General features: G+C 37.2%; 2 protein-coding genes across 3 annotated transcripts in view; one reads left to right on the plus strand and one right to left on the minus strand.

The window, feature by feature from the left end:
• The first annotated feature begins 2,380 nt into the window (after positions 1 to 2,380).
• Positions 2,381 to 25,145, plus strand: part of RSPH14 (radial spoke head 14 homolog) — a 103,196-nt gene continuing 80,431 nt past the window's right edge. The window contains exons 1-3 of the mRNA XM_074844298.1: positions 2,381 to 3,014; positions 4,759 to 4,861; positions 5,059 to 5,177. Coding sequence (XP_074700399.1) covers positions 2,816 to 3,014; positions 4,759 to 4,861; positions 5,059 to 5,177 — 421 coding nt within the window. The 5' untranslated portion in view covers positions 2,381 to 2,815. The remainder of the gene's footprint in view (positions 3,015 to 4,758; positions 4,862 to 5,058; positions 5,178 to 25,145) is intronic.
• The window catches only part of GNAZ (G protein subunit alpha z), a 74,315-nt gene continuing 61,884 nt past the window's right edge, over positions 12,715 to 25,145 (minus strand). For both annotated transcript variants that reach the window (XM_074844296.1, XM_074844297.1), the window contains exon 3: positions 12,715 to 14,784. In XM_074844296.1, the coding sequence (XP_074700397.1) occupies positions 14,440 to 14,784 (345 nt within the window). In that variant the 3' untranslated portion in view covers positions 12,715 to 14,439. The remainder of the gene's footprint in view (positions 14,785 to 25,145) is intronic.

Below are 25,145 nucleotides of genomic sequence, written 5' to 3' on the forward strand. Positions count from 1 at the left end.
TTTTAAATCACTTCAGGCACTGATGTGATCTCAACCATACTCAAACACCCATTTCCCCCTAAAGAATCCAGATTTGCAGCTGATGGATTATTCACCAAAGAAGGTGACATTAGTATTTGTTTATTACCATATGCATAGTTCTATTTATCATGCACTTGTGACTGTATAAAACTACAGAGATCTAGACCCTTTTATAGTGTGCTCCTGTCCTTTTGTCAAGTTTGAATGATTTTTACAGCTATGTTAATGTCTTAAAATAATAATTCTGAACACAAAAAGAAAAACCCTGCCAGTTGGTAAGTTTCAAACACTAACTTGCTTTCTCCATGTTCTCCTAGTTCTAGTTCAACACATACTAAGCATGTAAATATGTCATGTGTATATAGGCTGACTCACTGCTCATCTCCTAGAGCTCTTTCACAAACTAAAAAATCAATTCAACAATCTCAGTGAATCCAAAGTACAGGAGGGACCAAGGCAACCAGACAGAAACATTCTAAAATTGAGAGGCCATCTTTACTTCTGTTTAGTGTATTTAATCTAAATCTCTCACACACATGAACATATCCCAATTTACCAAATCAACGAATTAGCCACACCATTAGAGGAAAAAAGATCAATGATTTAAGAAATACAAAGCTGCTAAAAATACTGAGAATGATCAGTACTGAGATCCAGATTTTCTCTTCTTACAGACCTGAAGGGGATTTGGTCACCAGGGAGGACTGGAAATGCAGTGTCTCCATGGCATCACAACCCTCCTTACATCAATGTTGCAGGAAGAGTATCACCAGCAGATTCTGTGGATAGACAAAGGAACTGAGGAAGGTATTCAGAAGCTGTACATAAGTTAATGTCATGACCATTAACCAAAATCAGTATTCCAAGCTATGGTGAAGGACAAGACAGAACAACTCACACCAAAAGGATGAGAGCTGAGTTAACACTGAAGGATAAGAGAAGTCTCTGGTCTTCTCCTGCCCCTTCTACACTGAGAGTTCACATTCTTCCTATTGAAATAGGGTGAAACTTTACAAATATATAGTTAGCGGAAGTCTAATCTAATCCAGGAAAATAACCTCTACTTTAAATAATCTGCTCTAAAATGTTGCAGAAAAATGAATCCTTTCTGGAAAATACTTTTTAAAGTAGTAATTTTTCTTTTATGGATTTTGAAGATCAACAAACCAGAATTTATTCCTGTGTTGTATTTTAATCCGACTGATCTGAATGACTTTGGCTTTGTAAAATCCAGTTTAAGAATTTTGATTATTACAATTGTTACTCAAACATAATGAAAAACATCTCAATGGCTCCTCTATTTGCACTGAGAACTACCCCTTTATAGCACAAGCTGTTCAGAGTTTTTTTCCTGATGCCAGACCACATCTGACAATCCAGAGCACCCTTAAGTTGTGCTAGCGACATTGCAATGATACATTCTCCCTGTATAGTATCCTCTGAACAATACTATACTTTTTAGCAGAATCATACTGAAAAAGGTGGTCAAGTTTTGAATACAGTTACATGAAACTATGTAATGGAAGCCCCGGCTACACATTCTAGCCGTTTATAGTGACATTCTGGAGAAGACTAGGAAAGAAAACCTACTCCAAAGCTACTGAGCTCCCTTCAACCCTTGTACCTCAAGATCCTCGCCTGCTGTATCTCTGCCATTAACTCGACCAACATTTTATTCAATCTGAATTTTTTTCAATTTTGTTCAACTGAAATTACTTTAAAAACAGGGGGTGAGAACAGAGCCTCCCTCCATGCTTCAGCGGAGAAACGACATAAAAAGGCCTCCACGCCGCAACCCCACGGCGGCGTTTTCCCTATTTCCTCACACGCTTCCCGCCCTGAGGGGCCGCGCCTCAGCTCAACCGCCCGCAGCCCCGCTCCGAGACCCGCGCTAGTAGCGGCCCCGGATTCCAATTCTCCAACTACGCCGCTGACGCTACCCGCTCACAGCAACGACCGTCAAACGCGATGCTTACGCTGTTGACGCAGGACTGGAACCAGTATGCTTGGCTGCGTAGTTTTTATTCACGGAGCGGTGCGTACGCAAAGAGCTGGTTGCTGTGGCAACTAGAGCACGCGGGCGCGGGAAGCGGTGGCGTAGCTGGCAGGAGCGGTGGAGCGGGAACCGGGGACGGGGCTGAGGCAGCGACATATTGGTGGGACAGGGCGCCTTTGAATATTTAGTCTGTTTCTTTTGTTTTGAAGAGACAGGTGCAGTTGTTTAGCAGTTGTTTTAACTTTGCAGCTGTTTTTTATGTTGAGCAGTTTTCAGTATTGGAGTTCGTATGCTTCTGTCCGCTGAGCCGTTTTCCTTGCTGAGGGAAGGGGGAGGTCAGCCATCACCGATTCTTTAAAACGTTAATGAATTCTGAGGGCGGGTTTAAACTAGACCCCTTTTAAAATAATGCTTTTTTCAAAAAATGGGGTTTGTTTGCTTTTGCTTTAATATTTTGAGCCCCTTCCCTGGTTCGAGACATTGGACTATTTCACTTTAACCTTTTGAAAACATTCCCTCCCTCACCTTGCAATTTTAAGCTTTCTCTGTTTTTGTTTTACAGTGCTCAGCAGAGAATTAAACCAGATAAGACAATTCAGCTGATGATCATGAACTATTCCAGCCTCTTCTTTCATAGCTTCCTAACAATGAATGTGTGCTAAAATAGCTGTTCGGGGACACAGAGCACTGTTTAAAGTCAGTAGTTGTCGTCTTGGTACATTATCCAATCACCAGGTTCAGACAGTCGTTCTGTAGTATATTTAGGGATAGGGAGAATTCTTCCTAGGAAAATTTAGGATGGCACATGCTCGTATCTCAGCCAACCTCCCCCCTGATATAGATCCCACAAAAGCTCCTATTGCATTTGGAAGGAGGGCCCTTCCTAAACTGCAGGAGGAGTTACATTCTCCTGAGCTGCTGACTCAGCAGCGGGCATTGATGGCGCTCTGTGATCTGGTCCATGACCCAGAAAATGTCTACCAGGCAATAGAAATAGGTAAGTGATCTGTTCTCACAAGCTTTGACACAGTGGGGGAAAAAAAAAACACCGCTTCACTTTTGTGCGCTACTTTTTTCCTTGCAATATCTTTGATGACACGAAATGCCCATGAAATTTTTTTTATTTTAATCTCTACTTGTTTTAGCTTAAAAAGGTAAAGGATATTGTAATGCCGTATACTTGTCAGAGTATCCTTGCTTTAGGATTTATCAATGTCTCATTATAGTTTTTATTAATACCTAAATACAAAAGTAGTGCAGAATCTTTTAGTTCTTTTGTTTATTCTGAATTTTAGCTAATTCCTAACATAGGCTGATTTAAAAAAACCCCAAATAGTTTAATTAGTCCAAAGTTAGAAACACACCCCCCACCACTCCCTTGCCACTTAGTTAAATTTCATTTGCCTGGAATCTCTTCTAATCCTGTTATCCATGAACCTTTCAGAAGAAAACAAAGCAGTGAATTTATGAATTTCTAATATCATAAAGCCACTAAATACATCTTATTTAGCAAGGGGGAAAGAAAAAGCTTTTAGTTATCCTAGAGCAGGAAAAAAAGGCAAAATCCACTTTTTTTTTTTTTTCCTTCATTAGACATTTTCTGCCACATATGGCATAGGACAGTGGGGTTTTCATGCGTGAGGTGCTCAAAATACTCATATCTCAGAACCTGTAATAATAACAGGCAAAATATCTGATGAACCTTTTAATATTTAAATAAGGTTTACAAGATCATTTGCAAAATTCTTGAAGTATCTTTTGCCATTCATTCCTTCAGCAGTGGATAGCATGGCACATCCAGATACAACTTTACCGGAGAGACAAAACGTCAGAGCTTTTTATGCAGAACTCCTCCTCAGAAGTATCTTAGTAATTGTAGAATTAGTCTATAACAAAAAAACCCTGGAACTTCATGAGAAATTAAGATACAAGACAATATAACCAAATTTATCATATTCATCAGGATTATATCTCTCCACCACTATTTTCAAGAGCTTTTATCCCAGCACTTGGAAGAATCCTAAGTTTGCATTTTGGAAAAAAAACCCCATGGAAGCTTATCTTCACAATTTTTAGCAGTCTGTTGTGTATCTACATAGCTGATTATGTAGCACTGAAGAAGTCCTCCTGTTTGCCACTGCTTTTTCTCCATTTACTTCCTTCATACTTTTTTCTCATAAAAGATACCAATAATCATGTTCAAAATGTATTAAGTTACTGTTTGATTAACAGTAACTGATGAAGCAATGTGAGATTGTTGTTTGGGGTTTTTTTGGGGTCAGTGTTATGTGTGTATACACATAATCATTAATGGGTCACCAAATTTGTTTCTGCATGTGAAAAGCAATGCTGTATGTTTTTACGTAGCCCATGTTACACCTAAAGAAAGTTTAAAAAAATATAGGCATCAATCCTGCAAACACGTGCTTTTCTAAAAACATCAGTAGCTCCGCTGACTTGAGTTACTTTTAAAGTTATGTCACTTCATAAAAATTTGCAAGATTAGGATTTAACTTGATACAGAAGTCAGCAGCTTGCTTGTAGCATGGCATTTTTGGCAGTAGGCCTTGAAACTTGGAACTTTCTTCCCTACTTGAGATACGACAATGAGAGTTTCATGGTCAGGACAAGATGAAAGTTCTGATTGTTTGCACTTCAAATTATGAGATAAAAATTAGTATTGCTATTTCAAATTAATGCTGAAGGTGAGAAATGTTAAAATGTAGTACTGTGTCTTGTAGGATTCTTGGATAACCTGAAGACTTTGCTGCTACATCACAACAGTACTGTCCGACAAAAAACAACAGAAATCCTCTGTATAATGGCTATGCATAATGTTGGCAGGTAGGTGTAATTCTAGAGTTTACCAAATTGAATGGGAAGTGATAAAAATGTTTTGGTGAGAAATAAGAACAGAATTTCTAAGTTTTGGCAAGACAGGTGCAATGTAAATAAGAGAATTTAGTTAAGATTAAGCATCGTACAAGTATATATGAATTTTATTATGCTTAGTTAAATCTGTCGTCCAATGTTGTTTGTAGGCAAGGGTTGATACAAAATGGAGTGATTTCTGCCCTCACTGAGCTCTTGGATGATCCAGTAGATATCTGTCGGAAGAACGCACATCGGATTTTCGAAATGATGGCAAAATTACATGAAGGTAGGGATTTTTTCAGTAGTTAAGTATTAAAATACAAAGAGCAGATAGGTGAATTTACCTGATTCCCTATCTAATATCTTCCAGATTTATTTTATTCCATTTTCCTTGAAAATCATAGTTAAAACCAGTATCTTTTCTATTTTTGCTCATCTTAATTTTCTTGAGTTAGTTTTCCTATGAGAATTGATTCTTTGGGTTCTATCAGAAAACTTTAAAAGGTATGACTGTCATCTTTTTTGTTGGTGGAGACAACTGTGTTTTCTAGAGCTGTTTTTGCACTTCTAAAAATTCACAAATTGTGTAATAATAGTGAGAATACTTAGCCAAAATATAGAAAATGCTGTCCATAGGTAGGAAGTGAAATGCCCTGTGTTAATGTACTACATCTGTGAATAGCCCTGCCTATGTACTGGGGAAACTGATCCCGCTAGATCAGTTAATTTTCTTAGGTCTTATGCAAGTTAAGGTTACCTGCTCAAGATACAGGTTGTGTGGACTGCATGCTTGAATTTGAATTTCAGAATGTTGCATCAAAAATTCACTTTGTCCTCTTCTGTTCAAAATTGTGATCAGCTGCACTAATTTCGCAGCACACAGGGTTTGTAAAAAGTTTTTCTGGTGTTAGGAGGTACAAATTTTGTGAAATTTGTTTTATTCCTTCCCTGCTCCTTGCAAGTGCTTGGTGTAGGAGGAGGCAAATGAGCAAGTAAGGGCACCATCCATTCCACTGTGTATTCCACAGATTATGTATTAATGGGTCTTTGACCTGAGGCTCATGGGCACCGTTTCTTAAACATACGCTTTGACATTGCTTTCAGGTGGTGAATTTTAAAAAAAAAAAAAACAAACCTGGGGGTGATGCAAAGAACAATGAAAAAGTTTGCTTTTTCTGATATTTTACTCAAATATTGTTTTCCTTTAGCCAATATTGTTAAATGGACTTGGTAAAATAAGTTAAAAAGGTGATAAATTACACCTAACTTCAGATGTCAAATTGAGCTACTCATCCTACACTCCCTGTATAGCAGGGAGAAAATTCAGTATCTAAAGGGACAAAAAGTCTGACATATCAGAGGTGCTTAGTTTAGGATGAGATGAGTTCAGCTCTGGTAACGTCCATTTATCTCCAGTGAGATAAACATAAATTGGGTTGATTACATCAGAGTCAGGCCTCTAGCTTTTAAATGCTTCACTCTAAATAGAGGAATCCAAGCTGAGAATTTGTCTTTGACGTGCCAAAAAACTAGGTCATTGTACCTTTTATATGCTTTCTTTATATTTATTATGTATATTTATAGTTTTCTAAATCTTTTATACACTAAGGGAATTTATGCTTATTTGTTACTTTCATTTCCGGATTCTATAATTTCAGTAGTTTTGTAATCTGAACATTAGTCTTAAAGTTTTCTCTTCCAGTTGATGAAAATTATTATTTTAACATTAAAATTTCAGTAGATATAAATTATCAATTAAAAAGCCATACTATTTAAATTCAGGAAACTATCTTGTCTGAGGAATTCTGTTACATTACTGGTGCTTAAAAAAGAATTGAATGGATGCTTAAAGCCTCGCTGAGCAAGCGTACATGAATTCTAAAAATATAAAGATGCATTTTTAGATGCATGCAACCCTTTTCAGTATTTCTACATGCATGCACCCTTTTAAAAATCTTAAGTAATTTAATCCATACGAAGGGTGTTAATGGTGGGCTAAACAACTTTGCGAACATCACTATAGAAAACCAGATTTTCTGTTAATTTAATTTTACTAGCCATTTTACAGATTCTCAAATCAAATGAAACAGGGACTTGTCTTAAGTAAATTTTGACATGTCTGACTGCCTTCAAAGAATTCTGTCTCTTCCTTGTGTAGACAGATATGTACCATCCTCTGAATATGTAGATCATAATGACACTTATGGGAGAAGAAAACTTAACAGAAGTAAATAAACGTTGCTAAATTTTTGCAGATTAATCATTAACCATTCATCCATACTGGCTAAGGCCTCTTTTTAGCCCTTTTGGAAGTGCATAATTCAGTAATAAGCCTTGCTGTACAGTCCCTGCTGTACTGAACTTTATTACTAACTCCAGCCTTAAGACATGGCTAGATCTCTAGTAGGCTAAGACAGGAACTTACCACTTGTCTCCTTTTGCTGATGGAGGTTTCAGGTGTGTGCATGATGCACAACTTAAGGTGACTAGAAAGGTTTCAGTTTAAACAGGGAAACTGCCTCGGGTTTGGTGGCTGCTGTATGTACCATTTTAGATATAAATTTGAGACTTACAGATGTAAACTACAACTAATGTTACATGTAAACACCTGTTAGTGTGTTTAGCTCCATCAGCAGAAAACATTCACTGGAGGATGAATAAAGTTCTAGGGGAGAAAAAAGCAATTTAAAAAAAAAAGCTCTTCATGTGGCCCTGAGAGAAAGTGAGGGGGTTTTTTCAGCGTTTGCAGTTAAGACACTTTCTAAAAAGCAGGGACTAAAACCAAGGGTTGTATAGAATGCATTTTGTTAGAAGTGTCATTTCTATTTAGAGACTTACTGTAGCAGTAAGCAATACTAGCTCTTGGTGGTGCCAAAACATAAAACGTTGCTTATTAAGAATTCCACATAAATCAAAATACATTACCCAAACCAGAGGATATATAATGGTACACCATGCTGCCACTCAAGTCTACTGCCATTGTTCCATCTTTGTCGGGGCAGGCATCTGAATATGTCATCTCAGGTCAGGAACCACTGATGGGAACTGTCACAACTGTAAAACCAGTTTGGTGATAATGAGGAAATGTAAGATTATACTATACAAGGAGAAATCAAGTTGCCTCCTGGAGTGGAAGGATTATCCAACCCCTGCTGAGCTGAGAACTCAGCAAAAGCTGAGAGCCAGCTGCAGCCATGTCTTTCTTCAGAACCTTGCCTTTGATGAGCAGGAACCTCTGCCAGACAGACCAGCTTCCAAATCATGTTACAGTCCCAACTTAGTGAACGTTGCCTATATTTACAAGAAAGGCTGCAATTTTCCAAGTGGTGGTTGCTTTTCAGTGAGGCCCCTCTTGAGCTGAGACTGATATCAGTTTCTTCATTTTACCTCTCCCACTTCAGGTACTGGTGGCAATCAAATTAACATCAAGACTTGTTTCAGGGAATGGTTCTAGAGTTTTGTCTCCAAAAAGGAGGAAAGGGTAATTAGTAGTATGAAAAGAGGCCATTTAAATAATTGTAAAATTAGTTGGTGTGCATCAGTGACTTCATTGCAATTTCCTTTTAAATGTAAGTAAGGAGAGTTACTTTATTAGAAAGCTGATATTTATGTCTGGTTTGAATAATTTTATTTTCCATTCATTAATTCTCAACATTTAGTGTAATCCTAATATATTTGCAGTGATCACGCTCTGTATGCATGTAAGCCAATTTTTTTTCCCTATTTCCCCCCTGCCTTCTATTTATAAGAAATTAAAAATGAATGTAGAGGAACTGTTTACATCTGTGAAGCAAGCAGAATTTAATCTTTATCTTCTGATCCTATATTCGAATCTCTCGGAGAGCATGACGTGTCTAGCAGTCTCTTTATAGCTTGCTTGAGTCATACCTTTCTAGGTGAAATTCTCTTCCAAAGCTTAATTTCTTCAGCTATGAAATGATGCCAAATTTTGACCATTTCCTCTGTCAATGTTTGAGCTATTAAAAGCCTCCAAGGCTCGTTCAGAATAGAACTCCTTGACTAGATTAAGTTTGTCTTGCACAACTTTCTACAGACCAGATTTTCATACAATGCCCTTCGACAATTTGGGAGGGAGGCAGGGGAATAGAAAGAACCTATGATCCTCAACCTGTCAGGTATGTACAGTCTAAGATCAGTGGTGTAGAAGCTGAGCTAGCATGTCAACTGTGAAAGCATCTCTAATTACCCTTGGAAAAAGGTGTTTTTCTGAACCATGTATTCTTTTTATTTAGATAAAAATATAACATATATATAAAAATATACATGCCTATATTTAAGGGTTGGAAGATAACTCCTTGAGCAGAATTGTGTTACTGTAGAATGGACTTGTACAGATGGCTATTTACAAGAAAAACAGAAAGGTGCTAAAACTGTTTTCTTTGTTATGAGACAATTTAGGGAATCATTAGGGAGAATAGCAAATATTTTCCAATAGGTAGTAAGAGTCACAAGGCCTGACATAATTCATTTGACATGTTACAGATTCAGAAACAGTCTCTCCCTGGTAATTCAGCCTTCTTCAGCTAGCCAAGAAACTGTCTTCCTCTGCATTTACTTTACACCTCACATCCAGATAATGGGATAGGATGTACCTTGTACCTGCTGAAGGAAGTCGGCAACCGATATACCATTCCACAGCTAGATTTGTCATGTTTTCTTGACCTGAGGTAATTCACAGGGCCAATAAAGCTATATGTTCCACACTAGGTGAAAAGGAACATAAGCTGTACATGCAATCGGCATGAAGTGTAGTTGTTTTTGTTAACTGGGAAGTGGTCAGTGACTCCAGTTAGCTCTATGCCAGGCCACCTGGTCTTTCTCCAACCAGGAGTAATTTAGGAAAATGTGGTTATTTTAAGCAAATCCACTTGCAGACTATTTTTGATTCCTAAATTTAAGGATGTATACCAGTATCCTCCAGGAACAGTGGCATCATTAAAAATCAAAAGGCAGGAAAATCCACAAAGATTGGGAGAACACTGAGGAGTAACATTTCTAGAAGAAACAACTTAGTAGCAAGAATTAATGGGCAGAAGACAGACAAAACCACATAAATATATGTATTCAATAGACAATAGAAGAGGGAGAAGAACCAGCAGCTGGAGAAAGTTAAGAACATTGGGGAAAAATTAATAGCAAAACTTTCACTCTTTGTGAAAACAATTAGTTGACACACAATACTTAACAATGTTAGTGAAGGGGTGTTATGCAGTGATAAATGACCGGGGCAATAACAACTGCAAAAGTAGTTCTAGGAAAAAAATCTTTCACTAGGATATAGTTAATACTGGAAAAGTTTAATAATTCTTACCCATTATCTACCGTGTCTTTTATGGGTACTTAATCATTTTAGACAAAGATTGAGGTGGACCGAATGTGGCAATGGATTTTTAAGCTTGCCAGAACCTCTATTTGGGAAAAGTCCAAGAGATAATGTTTCTCCTACTTTACTGACCGTAAATGTCTCCACTATTCCACCCTTGGAAAATAATAACCAAGAGGATCTGCGGATAAGGAATGTTTAAGAATACCTTTTTTCCCCTTTGAAACGTGTTTTGCTGTTTGGAGTGCAAATGATAAAAGGACAGATGGCATTCTTATTGCAGCAGATGGAACATCTCTTCTGTGAATGTCATTGTTGCCCAGGTGAAGTGAAATCCCAGCTGTATTAATGCAGTTCTTTCAGGTGGCAGTGCGCTGCATCACTGATAAACCTGAGAACTGAGAAAATAGATGCAAATTTAATTGCATGATTTATCCAGGTGGATAATTAAGAGTCAAGGGATTTCATTTCAGCACCTTTGGCCCAGACTTTTTAGTTTTAATTTCCCTGTGCCTCGGTTTTCTTATACAATCAGGAAATAGAATTACTTTACTTCTGTGTAAAACAGAATTTAACATTCTGAATTGTTCAGATAGCAAACAGAGTAACCATGAGTTAGTCAGAATACTAAGATCAAAAACATCATAGGAATTAAATTATTAGAGAGTTAATAGCAAGGAATTGCTATTCAGAGGACATGATTATGTGAATTGATTATTTAAACTTAATTATTTACTGCTTTATTCCTCCCCATGCCTATGCTTTTCTTAAGCCAAGTAGGAACACACAACAGTGTTTCAATTTCTTTTCTCCTTCCCAAGATAGCCTTCATTCAGCAAAAAATGTAACTGACTCTTTTCTTTAGGAATACCTCTAAGCCTGTTTTAAAATATCCTCGGTTCTCCACTTCTATTGTAGGTTGACTATAATACTTATGTTGGAAGGACCTTCTTAGCTGAATAAAGATTTAGTTTTTAATTTTAAATGTCTCTTACCCTCCTCATAACTGACTACACTTTTCATTTTAGTTTTTCTATCCAGCTTTCTTACCTTGAAGCTATGCTCTATGAATGCTGGTGTTTTCTTGTCACTTCTTTCACTAGTCTGAAATGACCACAGTACCATGAAAGCTAGAGGTGAAGGAGGCATAACATCTAATACTCCATTCTTTGGAAAATGAAGCCCTGTCTCATTTTATACCTTTTTCACAATTCAGCTGGCTAATAATAGGGTATTGTGCTATAGATAGCAGTTTAGACTAGAAATACTGTGCAATTTCTCAAGTAAATGACAGCACTTTAATAGTAAACAAAGTTTAGAGGCACCTGTCCTAGCTCTGTGGACTGTACTAGCAGTTACCATAGATAGCTTTTAGTAAACTCACCAAGTCAAGCAGCCTGACTGCAAATATTACAAGCAGGCAATAGTATCTTCTCATTACAAGTAAGATCTATATACTCCCTGTGTGCCATGACAAACCTTTTATACCTTCAAGGTGAAGCCTCATTGGCTCTTTTGCCTCTATTCTTCAGGTGTAACAGTTGATAGGGAATGCTTAAAGGGGCCCTGTGTCTTCAGTACAGGGATAAAATACCTCCTTCAAAATCAGACAGATTTTTTGCCATTATAGATTATGTCTGGACTGAAGAGTTTTCAAAGTCTTAACCCATGACTTGAGCCTGTGCTGTTTGTACAAGAGTTGCAGCTTTTCTTAACGTAAATCCAGACTTTTAAAGATTTCAGTTAGAGGATGTTCTAGAAGAACCTTGTTATAGTCTGAATGGGTGGAATTTTCAAGAAAACTTCAATGAAAAACCATCAATAAGACTTATGCTGATAGATCACCTTGCATGGTCACTTTTAAAAAATACTTAGATTTTTCTTGAAGCCTAATTTTTCACAAGCATAAGCCAATACAGAAGTTCACATTGATTTTGGAGACTCGCTTGAGAGCTCAGTAGTACAAAAATGTGAACATATTTTTCAAGGTTTGTTCAATCTTTAAATGCAGGTTTAGGAGACCAACCTCAGGCACTATTTAAAAATTCCTATATGTGCTTATACCTAGACATGTATTTCTAAGTATAAACATCAGTGCAGAGTACCTGCTTGTGTAAGACAGTATGCAGGTAGGCTTCTTATGTACATTGCAGATACTGTGGAATTTTCTTTCCTGATAGAGATCTATAACTTCTTTCCTAAAATTGCTACTAACCATCTCCCCCAAAAATATAACAATAACATGCATTCAGAATTTGTAAAGATATTAAATGGGAACACATCCCATAAATCTTACTGAGTTGCTCAAGTGTAATTGTTTAAGACTGAAATTGCTGAATGTTGGTGAATAAACTGAGGAAAAAGATCTGGAGCAAATAAACAAAACACAGCAGTCTGTCATAAAGGAAAAAACACTTCACAAACATTATCCAATCAAGTAACCATCGTAACACTAATTAATGAACACACTATAGACACGTTCAGTATCATTTGAATTATTTATTTTTTTAAGTGGACAATTTAAATGTTGATGTTATTAACCATTTTGTTTTAAATTTCTTAGAGCCCTTGGCTGAGATTTCTTGCACTAATCATAGTACGTAGGGGGGAACAAAAGTAGAAGGTTATTTTCCAGTGTGCATGTGTGTTTGTGTCTCTGTGTATGTATGTGCTTTACAATTATCAAACATATATTTACACACCAACTTTACACTGAAGTCTTTAAGAAGTCTTTTCTATGGCAGGGGAAAGAACCAACTGACCAGACTTAGGTCTATATGATCCATTTGAGATTTTCCAGTATAGTCCCACAGAGCTTCTTATGCATTCAAACTTTTGCCGGAATGCTACTCCATCCAGTAGTGTTTCTTTATGAGATGAAACCTGGAGCTGAGGAATGCATCTCTTCAGTTTCCTTAATTTCACTAAACTGTAAATAATTTAAATTATTAAATTGAAATATCAAGACATTTAGTTATTGTTCATATCGCTCATCTTTAACCTTCTAACAATACATCACATTTTTAAAATAATTAAAAAACCAACAAAAAAGGCTTTGGAGGCTATATACTACACAATCTCCATGGCTCCTGGTTCTTGGGAAATCTATTACAATATTACAATTCCCAGAATGTATTTGGAGCAGTGGAACAGAATTGGCTGTTGGCAACTTTCACATTCAGCAATCCAGACACTACAACAATAATTTAAAAAATTGCCTTGTGATTTTTTTATCTGTATTAAAAAAGGAACACTAACCTACTTCTTAAATATAGTTTGTTTTTTGTGAAACACCACAAGATTTGGCAAAAAAAGATGTAAAAGAAGACTGTTTCAATGTATAAAACTCCTTACCAGTAGAAGAAACACTGACCTTAATTTGGCCTATTCATAGATCCATTTCATGTAGTTTTGCTGCATATTTGAAGCCTTAAAGAGTAGAAAGAGCTGCTAGTCAGTTTGGAAATCACAGAACAGTTGCGCACCAACAATTCCTTTAACAGGCAAGGTGTCCATGATAAACAGTAAAGCAGAAGTGTGTACATAGTATATGCTGTGAGTCATGTGCATATGCATACATGATGTATATAGTTTGGCTGTGTGTACCAATATTGTGGGTGCATGCCCATTCTCTACAAATTTAAGTAGTGTTTTGCTTAAACTCTCCTGTTCTGTAGCTTCTGGTTTGAACTAGCTTTTCTCCCCAACACAACCATTCTGCTCCACATCCCGCAAACTAGTTCATCCGTCACTCACACTCACCAGCTTTATATCTTCATGTCAGTAAAATTTTACGACAACTCGATGAGAATTATTTCTTACATAGAACATGATAACACTTCCACTGTAGGAAATGGAATGAAACAAATAGAATAAAAGTGCAGTGACTGTGGTGAAAACATCTCCACAGAGTTATGCCTCAATCTCTTGGTTTTGTTTGGGGTTTTTGAGTTGATGGGGTTTTTTTCACTGGGGGGGTGGGGTTTGTGTGGTTTTATTGGAGAGGAGGTTTTCACTCTCCAGAACATATTTGTGAAAAATGATGTAGCAGGTTAAGGGGGCATAAGAGGAACTGTGTACATACATCAGATTTCCCCTTTTCTCTCCTTGGGCTACTAAGCATTGCCCCATTTCTCCCACTAGAAGTGGAAGTAGTTAGCCCCTTTTTTATCACTTCAGGAAAACAGATTAAGCCCAAGGATTCTTAGCAGAGGCCAATATATTTGAGATTGTTCTGAATGATGACATCTGTCACTGCATCAAAGACAAATTGTATGTTACTGGTATCAGTGGCGCAGGTGAAGTGTGAGTAGATCTCCTTGGTCTCCTTGTTGCGATTCAAGTCCTCAAACTGGCGTTGGATGTAGACTGCTGCTTCCTCATAAGTGTTTTGGCCTTTGTATTCAGGAAAGCAGACTGTTAAGGGGATGCGTCGGATTTTTTCTGCCAGCAGATCTTTCTTATTCAAAAAAAGGATGAGGGAAGTGTTGATAAACCAATTGTTGTTGCAGATGGAATCAAAGAGACGCAAACTTTCTGCCATTCGACTCTGTAGGAGAGGAAACAACAGCGTCAACAGTAGTGTTTCAGCACAACTGTGAAAAGCACACAAAATACATTATTATGTCTATCAATGAGCAAAATCTGCTTTTAGAAACAACTTTTGTTTTATTTGGTGACTCTCCATCTTACCCGATCATGAAATTTCAGGCATTTTAATTCACTTATTTTGATACAATACATTTCACCACAGATAACCTTTTCCATTATTTTTTAATATATTTGGCAACTATGGAGAAAAGTCTAAAACTGAAGATTTATAAACAACAGGTGTAACTTGGGAAAACTTGGTTGTGTTCAAACTTAGGTAAGCACTGTAAAGAAATTCTTTAAATAAAAGGAATGAGTAATTTCTAAGGATTTCACACTACAGAAACATTCCGCTGATAACGGTTTTTACGGAACTACTGTAGCACAGTTGTAACATTGCATCATTAGGTATGTAGTTTAGTACACCATACATAGTCAGAATTTTTTCCTTGCCTTACTTCCCCACATTGTATAATGGCAAGCCAGAAAGAATACACAAGAACCACTTTCTCTTATGACGGGACAACTTGTATATTTATAGGTGAAAGCTGAGTTTAGCCAGATGTGTTTAACATCTTTCTGTCTGCTACCCTGAGTAGGCAAACTCCATTTATGAACAATTTAGGATGACCACCACAATTACATATTTGGAAATAACAATCCAATGCTGCTATAAACTGAAAAGTCAACGGCCGTCTTGAATTTTCCTGATGTGTTGCTGCTGCAACACACTTACTCGTGCTGCAGCTGGAGCTGTCCATGGTACCAAATGCTCTCGAAGGCTGTTTATTAATAGGTGGTAAACAGATGTAACGTTTTGAATAGAAAATATTCTAGATTATTAAAATAAATATCACTCAAGTATTGTTAAAAGTAGATATGGGAAATATCGTAATCAGACATTTTTGCTAAGGTCAATGTTTTCCAACATGTTACAGCTTAGATCTTTATTTCTCTTAGGTTTCATTGACACATCAGCATTATCATTATCTGACTTCAGTCAGCTATTTGTCTATCATGAAATTTTTTTAAGGTATGCACTCATATTTTCTATTTAAAGAAAAACATCTCTTTTAAGCAAGTCATCCTATTCATATTTAGAGAATGTTGATAAGCGTGGCATTTTACAATTAAGCAAAAAGGATTCATTTCAATATTTTTCAATACCCAGCAATGATTATTATTAATAAAACTATAATTCTTGAATAAGTGATCCTTTATTCTGTCCCAGTTCAGCTGTGTTCATGTACTGCTGAAAGTAAGAAAATTATATATGACTGAAAATTTGGAATCAGTTTTTTCTGTACAGCAAACGTATTTGGAAAAAAGTGTAGAAACAAATATTCACAAAAAACAAGGTACATTTTTAAAACTGGAGATTATATAGATTCTGAAGATATCATAGGCTCTGAGATAGAGGTAATGTAGGCTGAAAAATTGAATTCTTGCTGTGATGTCTGTTTAATTCTTTACTATTGTTTTAACTAGAAGAGTCTTTCAGCTGTGTGCCAGTTATTCTCCTTGAAAATTAATATCAACTAATTTTTCAACTTGGTGATAATGCTTTTTGCTATTTTGACCTCCATGGGCCAGTTTCATATCAGATTCCAAAGCCTAAGTTTTTCATCATTCCCATCTAATCCTCTTCAGACACCCCAAAACAATTTTTGCAATTTTTGAGCATCTTTAAAATCTCAGAACACTGTAAGGCATATCTCCTTCTTGTAGACCTGATTCAAACTCCATATTTGTACTGGTGAGATGAAGAGAGAAGAATCACTCACTGTTTATTACACAAAAAGTAATATGAAAATATAATTTATTTAAAATTTACTTTTTATTCAGTTGTATTAGAGAAGAAAAATGTATCATTATTACTTCAAAGGAAATCTGCAACAGTATTGATCATTATTGTTACACTAAAACAGTATCCTGAAAAAATTACCCCTTAAAAATGCATAGTTGCTGAACTGTTTTACCTAAGCAGCAGACTGTTTTACCTAAGCTTTTTGAATTACCTCTTATACCTTCCTCCTCCTATTTGTGTCCTATTCCTTTTCATTTGCTATGGCTTGACTTGGTCAGAATCACATCCTCTGTTCTCAGAGTTCCATGAAGGCACTGGTTTAGTTATTTTAGTGAGTAATTCTGTGTTTACAGATTAAACCCAGAAGCCCTTGGCAGTTTCTGGTCGTTTCAAAAGCCTCAGCAGCACAGGGGTGCACCATGATGGTTGGCACTGCCACAGTAGGAGTATGTAGTTGAAATCTAACTCACAAGCCTCTTAAGGCGTACTGAAATATAAGGAAAGTTAGAGTCCCTGTATTTGGGCTCTTTTGTTTACTTCTTCCTCTGTAAAGGTGGGGTCATCTGACACTTGAGCCTGCTTAATATACAGATTTAAGGTGTAAAAATGTGGCTTTAAAGATTTGTTTGAGGGTTAAATTTTTATTTTCACAATGCAAATCCTGACACAACAGATAATCCCCTAAAAACATCATACATCTGTTTCCAAATAATCATGCTTTTCTTTCCTTCCCTTCCCTGAATTTGTAGCTGATAATAAGACCATGCAAGAAACTTTTAGCTCAGTTGAAATGCTTTTGCTACTAATTGTCTGGAAAAAAATATTTTAGAGCCAATATAGGTTTTAACTCTCACAACATTCATGCTAACAGGATACTGCATTTTAAAAGAGATGCGTTTATTACTGTATTTTGTAGTGAATCACAACATTGTCCCTCTACTACCAAATCCTCAGTTGGAGTCTGTAGTCCAAGGAAAAAATCAGAGAGTTAAAACCCTTCCAAAAACTGTGAAATGTAACAAACATGTACAAAAGGACTGACAGTTTTAAATTATTGTAAACTTGGTGATCTCTTAGTAAACTGTTGTACCTGAGTGTAAGAAATTTCTTCTTCAATATAATATTATTATTATAATAGTATGTAATATCTGAAGATCATAAAAACTTTAGGCAGAATTTGTTTTAATTAAAATGCAAATAAGTTAATCAATTATTATTTCCAACAAAAATGCAGGCTCTATTACACCAGTGCAAGACTATGGTTGCATGGTATAAATGCATGATATACTTTGGGAAATGAACCCCCAAAATCATGATTTAACTGTAATAGCAAAAGTAGAAAAATGTATCACTGAACAACGAGGAAATGTATCGGAAAGGAAAAGTCAAGTCTTCAAATAACAGTAAGATGTCATCCATGTAAGTATGAAAACTTTAGGGAAAGAGAAACAGGCAGCACCTACTTCCATATGAAGAACAGAAAATTAATTGAAGTTATTCTGAAATTGGTTTTTACCTGTTAACATGGAGACATGAAACACATAATGTTCAGTCTCACCTTCTGTGTGGAATTAAATGACCAACAAGTAAATCCAAACCTAAGAGAAAATAGTATACACGGCAAGACAAGGCCTTTATAAATGTTAAGTGGTGGCTTATGATTTGTACAGGGCATCAATCACATTTGAAACAGCAATGCATGACATGTGTCTCAGTTTTTTATAGCCAGATGACATCCTGATATATCTGAAAATTGTAAACAAGCAGCAAGATGTCCACGGTTTAATATGAAGGCTGACACTGAAACTGAGCCTAAAGATACATAATGTATACACTTGTATACCCCTATCCTAACATAACAGGCTCACTTCTGGTCTCATCAATATTGTAAAACTACTCTATATATTATAGGGAAAGTGAACTTGAGACGGTTATAGCTTATTATAATAAAAAAATATAATAAATTATTGTACAACTCCCAAAGGAGGTATAAAAATTTTCTATTAATGTGGAGGAAAAATAATGGTAGAAAAAGGCATTCTTCTCTGCAGTCTCTTTTCCAGTTCAGGAATCCTGAGGGGAGTAGCTAGCCAGGTGGTTAGAAAAAATGTACTGCTGCAATTTCATAATTATACACAAGCTGAGGTATAAGCAATATAATGCCAATGCCTTATCCAGACGGCCTTGTTGGAGGCTAATTGCAAATTCTTCTCTGAGCATGAGAACAAGGAATTGGTTGCTTAAGGGAAAGAACATGCTAAGGAACAGATGGCTGCTTCTGTTCTCCCCATAATTTGCAAACATACAAACTTCCCTGGTCATCCTCTGAAACAGTAGAGGTGTGCTTGGCAGGAGAGAGTTCCAGAACAACTAAGAGTTTTCAGAAGGGTTTTCTGTTATCAAGATAGCAAGTAATTAGAAAAATCACCTGGTAAATTGACCCAAACTGGCATGCAGTATCTTTTCACAGCTTTCACATTAAAGCTTTCTGGTCACAGCTGGGAGAGCTTTGAACATAAAAATGAAAAATTATGAAGAGAGAAACTATCACAAATAAGGGAATTAACTGGCATTTGTACTAAATACCTAAGAACTTTATCTTTCAATCATTATTCCTCTTTCATCATTATTTTAAAACTGGTAGGCATTTGGGGATTGTAAAAACCCTAACTAAACTAGTTAAAATTAACCTTGTGTAAATCGTAAACAGTGATGAATAAAATTGGTGCAGGAATGGTAATGTTTGCTTTCCAGAAAAGTTAGAAAATCTCTAAATGTCAGTAAATCTCGGAAGAACCAGTGGAAGCTGTTGCTTTTTTCCTGTTGAGGCTTTTCCTTGCAGTAGTGGCTGGCATTTAGCATATGCTGGCAGCTATGAGCTATTTCACAAAATGGCATGAACCTTTTCCTTCTGTTTCAAATGTGTTCTTTAGAGATCCACAACTTAAGACCTTCTAAAGAAAGCAGGTGAAGCTAAAGTATTTGAAGAAGTGGTGGTGAGGTGAAAAGGTAATTGAATCCATTGGATGTAAACATTGGGTTTTCCTTAAGGTTACTATATAAAAAAATTGAATCCGTTCTGAAATAATGAGAGTCTACAAAATAAATTGAAGGAAATACCACTGCCTAAGACAGTCATAGCCAAAGCAATTCAGGAATTCAAACTATGTTTGAATAAATACATAATGGAAGGCAGAGGGAAAGCAAAAGAATTTTGCAGAAGAAAATACAGATTATGCAGAAAGCAAGAGATAGCCTGGATAAATATAAAGAGATACATTTTTCTTGTAAAAAAAGCCTAGATTGAGTGCTAGTTGAAAGGTCCTTCCTGTCTAGCAGTTAGGCAGTCCTGATTGAGTGCTGGATAAGAGAGACTTGATTTAAAAGGAAAAAGACTATTGTATGATTCATCTTTTGTTCAAAGAAAGATGACTCGTACAAGAATTCATAGGATCAGGTGGCTGTGGGTCTAAATGGGGAAAGATGATAATTTCATGGGTTATGAAAAATAATTACTTTCATCTAAAAATCAAAAAGAAGAAACTATCTGTTGGAGAGAAGTAAATAGACTTAATGCAATTCACTCGATATATCTCTCAAATAAATTAAGAACCTCACTGAGGTAGGATTAAACTGAGATAAAACACTCTACCCGTGATGTCCTATATATACCTGTTTCTAGCCTTGGCATGTCCCAGAAGGGACAAGGTAATCAATAGAGGTTTGACTAGACAGAATTGTTTTGCCTTTTCAAACCCTTTCTTTCCAGTCCTAGGATCCCAAAGTTTTCCTGGAAAATATCGGGAATTCTAAAATGTCAAAATTAGAAAGGTTGACACAGAAGGGTAAGTCCCATTGTGAATTCATTAAGAAGTGTTCTTAAGTCACTTAGCAGCTTAATTTATTCTACAAGCAGACAAACTCATTATCCGATCACCAGAGTAATACGTTACATCAGTCTAAAACCACTGCAGGAATTCCCGACCAGTTACGCGGTAAACAAAACAAGAAGGAGGTCAGGATAACCAGAAGCAGCTATGTCAATATAGCACCTACCATATGGATATATACATGCACATGCCATCTATTTCTGTCCTTCTTACCAAAATTCCTTTTGGTGTCCTGCATACATAGGAGGAATGTGAAGTGCAGAAACATGGAAAACTAACATAGCATGTTATGTATATATGTATAATTTATGCCACTGCAATAAAGGGAAATTGAAAGGGATGATAAAAGGAGGTTTGATATTAGAGGAACCTTGAATCTCTACTATGAAATGAGCATATAGAAGGCTGAGAAACATGGATGTTATGAAGTGGACCCCCTTGTGTAATTTTAGATAGGAAGATACACATTTGTATGTTGAAGACAAAAAAAATGTATTAAATGTGAAACAAGCTTGCTTCATTTTTTTTTAACAGATTCATCCTCAAATCAGTAGAAAAAATTATACTGGCAAACAAAATTTGTAAACTACAAATTAATTCCTCACTATTTTAAAGATAACATCCTGTAATTGTTTATACTTACAGTTTGTATGTGAAAATGTAGAAAGGAGAAGGCAGTAGTCAATATTTGATACTTCTTTTTTAGAGAAAAAAGGGAAAATAAACCTGACAAAGTGGTACTGCAGGATACTGTCTCCCTTGATGATTTCCTGTGGAGTATTACTCTGTCTTTACAGAAAATTCTGCAGATGATAACTGAAACTGGCAGTATGAATGAGAATTACATGGGGACCTTTAGTCTTGGCTATTGTATAGGATGACAATGAAAACATTATGAATATTTTAACACGCATGATCTCTGTGACTGGAAAAGAACGGTAGTGTTACTAAGGCTTACTGTGGACTACACTAGACAAAGCAGATATAATTTGGAGTATTACTTTAACAGAGTCCTGAAAATTTGTCTTTGAAAATTGATCCCTGCAGCTTTTTAGGTGTGCACTGAAACAGCAAGTCATGTCTGTAGGAGTACATGATAAATTAAGCATTGTTATGTAGTAGTTACATATGGGTGCCAATGACAGACTGGGGTAAACCACTCTTTTAATACTATCTATCAAAACTGTTTTATATTCCTAGATCAGTAACAATACAGATTTGTTGTAAGTACTAGTAAGTACAGTCTCACACTAAGCTATGATTATACTAAGGAAAGTGCCTGAGCTGAGAAAGAAGTTTGACTAAATTTGTCATTTCAATTGTCAATGTCAATATCCTGACAGGAGGATTAGATTTTGAGCCAGGGGATTTCCAAGTAAAGGAACAGGACAACAGATACTTCTTCTAGGACTTAGAAACTAAAGAGAACTTAAAGAAAGGATATATAGAAAAACAGAGGGAAAGGTTACCAAGTTCAAGGATCAGAAAGAGTGGGGCATTCATCATTTAATAGAAATAATAGAGGATCCAGATAAAGGCTACTCCAGTATGTCTGGCCAAGGTATTAAAGGCTGTTCCACAACAAGGAAGGAGGCAGAATAAAAGTGGAGAAATACGTGTAGATTGAGTTATCTCTTGTGACTAGCTATACATATCTTCTAAACAAGCTGAGGTACAGGAAAATTATATTTAGAAGCCAGAAAATGTGCATGTGATAGGTACTATATTTATCACTTTTCATAAGAGAATTAGAAGTTCTAGAAGAAGGTATGTTCAGCAGAATTGAAATACGGGGCAGTCAGTATTGGTCCTGTGCCTGATAGAACAGCTACACAAGTCAACATTTCTGTGAAGGAGTAATAAGGATAGATTGGCAAAAGAAATGCTACTGCAGTTCATATGGGCCAAAAGAAACTTCAAGTCACAATGGGCCAACAGGGTAAAACCTACACGTTACATAGATAGTGTCCAGCTAGGGCAGAGCTGTCAGGGCTATAGTAGAAGTACACAAGATAAAAAGTATCATGGAATATATCTCTTTTCACAGGCCTCAATTTAATCATTAAAGTGGGCAGGTAGCTTGTTTTTTTTCCTTAAAGGAAAGCTTGCTATGTTTCAGTTGTTCAGAAAACAACTGTTAACACTCTCCTTTTACTGCCTAAAAGGCCAACAAAGCTTTATGCTACATAAGCCTCTTGACATAAGGTTATGAGACCTTGCACTGTGCTTCTCTGTGTATTATTTGGGGGGGGCAAGCAGTTCTAAGAGGACAAACATGACAGAAAAGGAATATAAGAATAAATCTTCAGTATCTTTGACAGTGCCAGAAAATTAAGATTTCCTGATTACAAAATAAGATGCTTCTTAGAACTAAGTTAAGAACTAAATTAGCCGCATATAATCATAGAATGGTTTGAGTTTGAAGGAACCTTAAAGATCATCTAGTTCCAACCCCCTGCCATGGCCACGGACACCTTCCACTAGCCCAGGTTGCCCAAAGCCCCGTCCAACCTGGCCTTGAACACTGCCAGGGAGGGGGCAGCCACAGCTTCTCTGGGCAACCTGTGCCAGTGTCTCACCACCCTCACAGGAAAGAATTTCTTCCTTATATCTAATCTAAATTCACCCACTTTCAGTTTAAAACCATTACTTCTCATCCTATCCCTACACTCCCTGATAAAAAGTCCCTCCCCACCTTTCCTGTAGCCCCCTTTAAGTCCTGGAAGGCTGCTATAAGGTCTCCCCAGAGCCATCTCTCCTCCAGGCTGGACACCCCCAACTCTCTCCTCCTGTCCTCACAGGGGAGCTGCTCCAGCCCCTGATAATCTTCGTGGCCTCTTCTGGACCCACTCGAGCAGGTCCATGTCCTTCTGATGTTGGTGCCCCCAGAGCTGGACACTGGACTCCAGGTGGGGTCTCCCGAGAGTGGAGTAGAGGGGGAGAATCCCCTCCCTCGACCTGCTGGCCACACTTCTCTTGATGCAGCCCAGGACACGGTTGGCTTTCTGGGCTGCGAGCGCACATTGCTGGCTCATAGGCAGTTTTCGACCCACCAATACCCCCAAGTCCTTCTCCGCAGGGCTGCTCTCCATCCACTCCTCACCCAGCCTGTCTTTGTGCTTGGGATTGCCCCGACCCCTGTGCAGGACCTTGCACTTGACCTTGTTGAACTCCATGAGGTTGGCACGGTCCCACCTCTCCAGCCTGTCCAGGTCCCTCTGGATGGCACATCCCTTCCCTCCAGTGTGTGACCGCACCACACAGCTCGGTGTTGTTGGCAAACTGGCTGAGGGTGCCTTGATCCCACTGTCCATGTCACCAACAAAGATGTTGAACCGTGCTGGTCCCAACACCAACCCCTGAGGAACGTCACTCGTCACTGCTCTCCACTTGGACATTGAGCGGCTGACTGCAACTCTTTGAGTGCAACCATCCAGCCAATTCCTGATCCACCGAGTGCTCCATCCATCAAATCCATGTCTCCATGCTTTGCACAAGTCCAGGCAGATGACGTCAGTTGCTCTTCCCTTATCCACCAGTGCTGTAACCTATATACCTGTGCTTGCTTTGGGGATTGTGGTTTTTTGAAGTGTTGTACAGTATTCCAAGCAAACTGAGTATTTCTGGAGTTTTAAAAAAAAATCTAGTTTAAAAATATTTTCAAAATCATATTAATTTAAAATCTCACAGTTCTTGAAAATATATCCAAAGTAGTATGACTATCCATATTTTAATTGTAAATATCTGGATGTTTTATCCTTATAGTGAGTTATATATATGGTAATAGAGGCAAGCTTTTTTATTCCTGGTAATGTTTTTCAGTTGATTTCAATGCTTACTCATTGTTTTCAAGTGGGGTGGGTTTTTTTGTTTTTGTTTTCCTTCAGGCCTTTAGATTATTTGCTTAGCTCAAGGGCAAAAGGTGCATTTCAAGTACATATTCAACATAGCTGAAATGTTGCATAGTTTTACACATGAAGTGGTCCAGGACTTTAGCTGTCCTCATTTGAGACCTTTAAGCTTAGTATCAGCCTTCTGTGTCTCGGTAATAACACTGCATTGACTTTCAAGGAGAGGCTGAGGGAACTGGGCTTGTTTGGGCTGGCAAAAGAGGGGGATAAGGGGTGATGTAATAACAGCCTATAATTACTTGAAGCATATTTACAAAGGTGATGACGCTAAACTCTTCCCAGCAGTATCAGATGAAAGAGTAAGTGGCAATGAACGCTAATTGCAGTTTGGGAGGTTCAGATTAGATATCAGGGAAAAAAAAAAAAATCACTAGAAGACTAGCACAATTTGCCTAGAAATTTTGTGAAATCTCCATCTATAGAGCTTTTCCTCAGTCAACTACATAAAGCCGTAGCTGGCCTGATTTACTGTTGGCAATAGTCCATCTTCAGCTGGGACGACAGGATAAGTGACCTTCAGAGATCACATCCAGCCTACATTTCTATAATTCCATGAATTGTAAAAGCATATTTATAGTTGAATCCATAAATGAGAAATCAATTTTATGCATGCAGTTCTGAGCAGATTTCAAACTTTTCATCCCAAAGAGGCAAATTCAAGCATAAGGGCTAACCTTCTGATGGAGAGAGTTACACTACATTGTCACTGTCC

Source organism: Strix aluco, chromosome 18 (genome assembly GCF_031877795.1).
Source record: "Strix aluco isolate bStrAlu1 chromosome 18, bStrAlu1.hap1, whole genome shotgun sequence".
In the NCBI taxonomy this organism is placed as follows: Eukaryota; Metazoa; Chordata; class Aves; order Strigiformes; family Strigidae; genus Strix; species Strix aluco.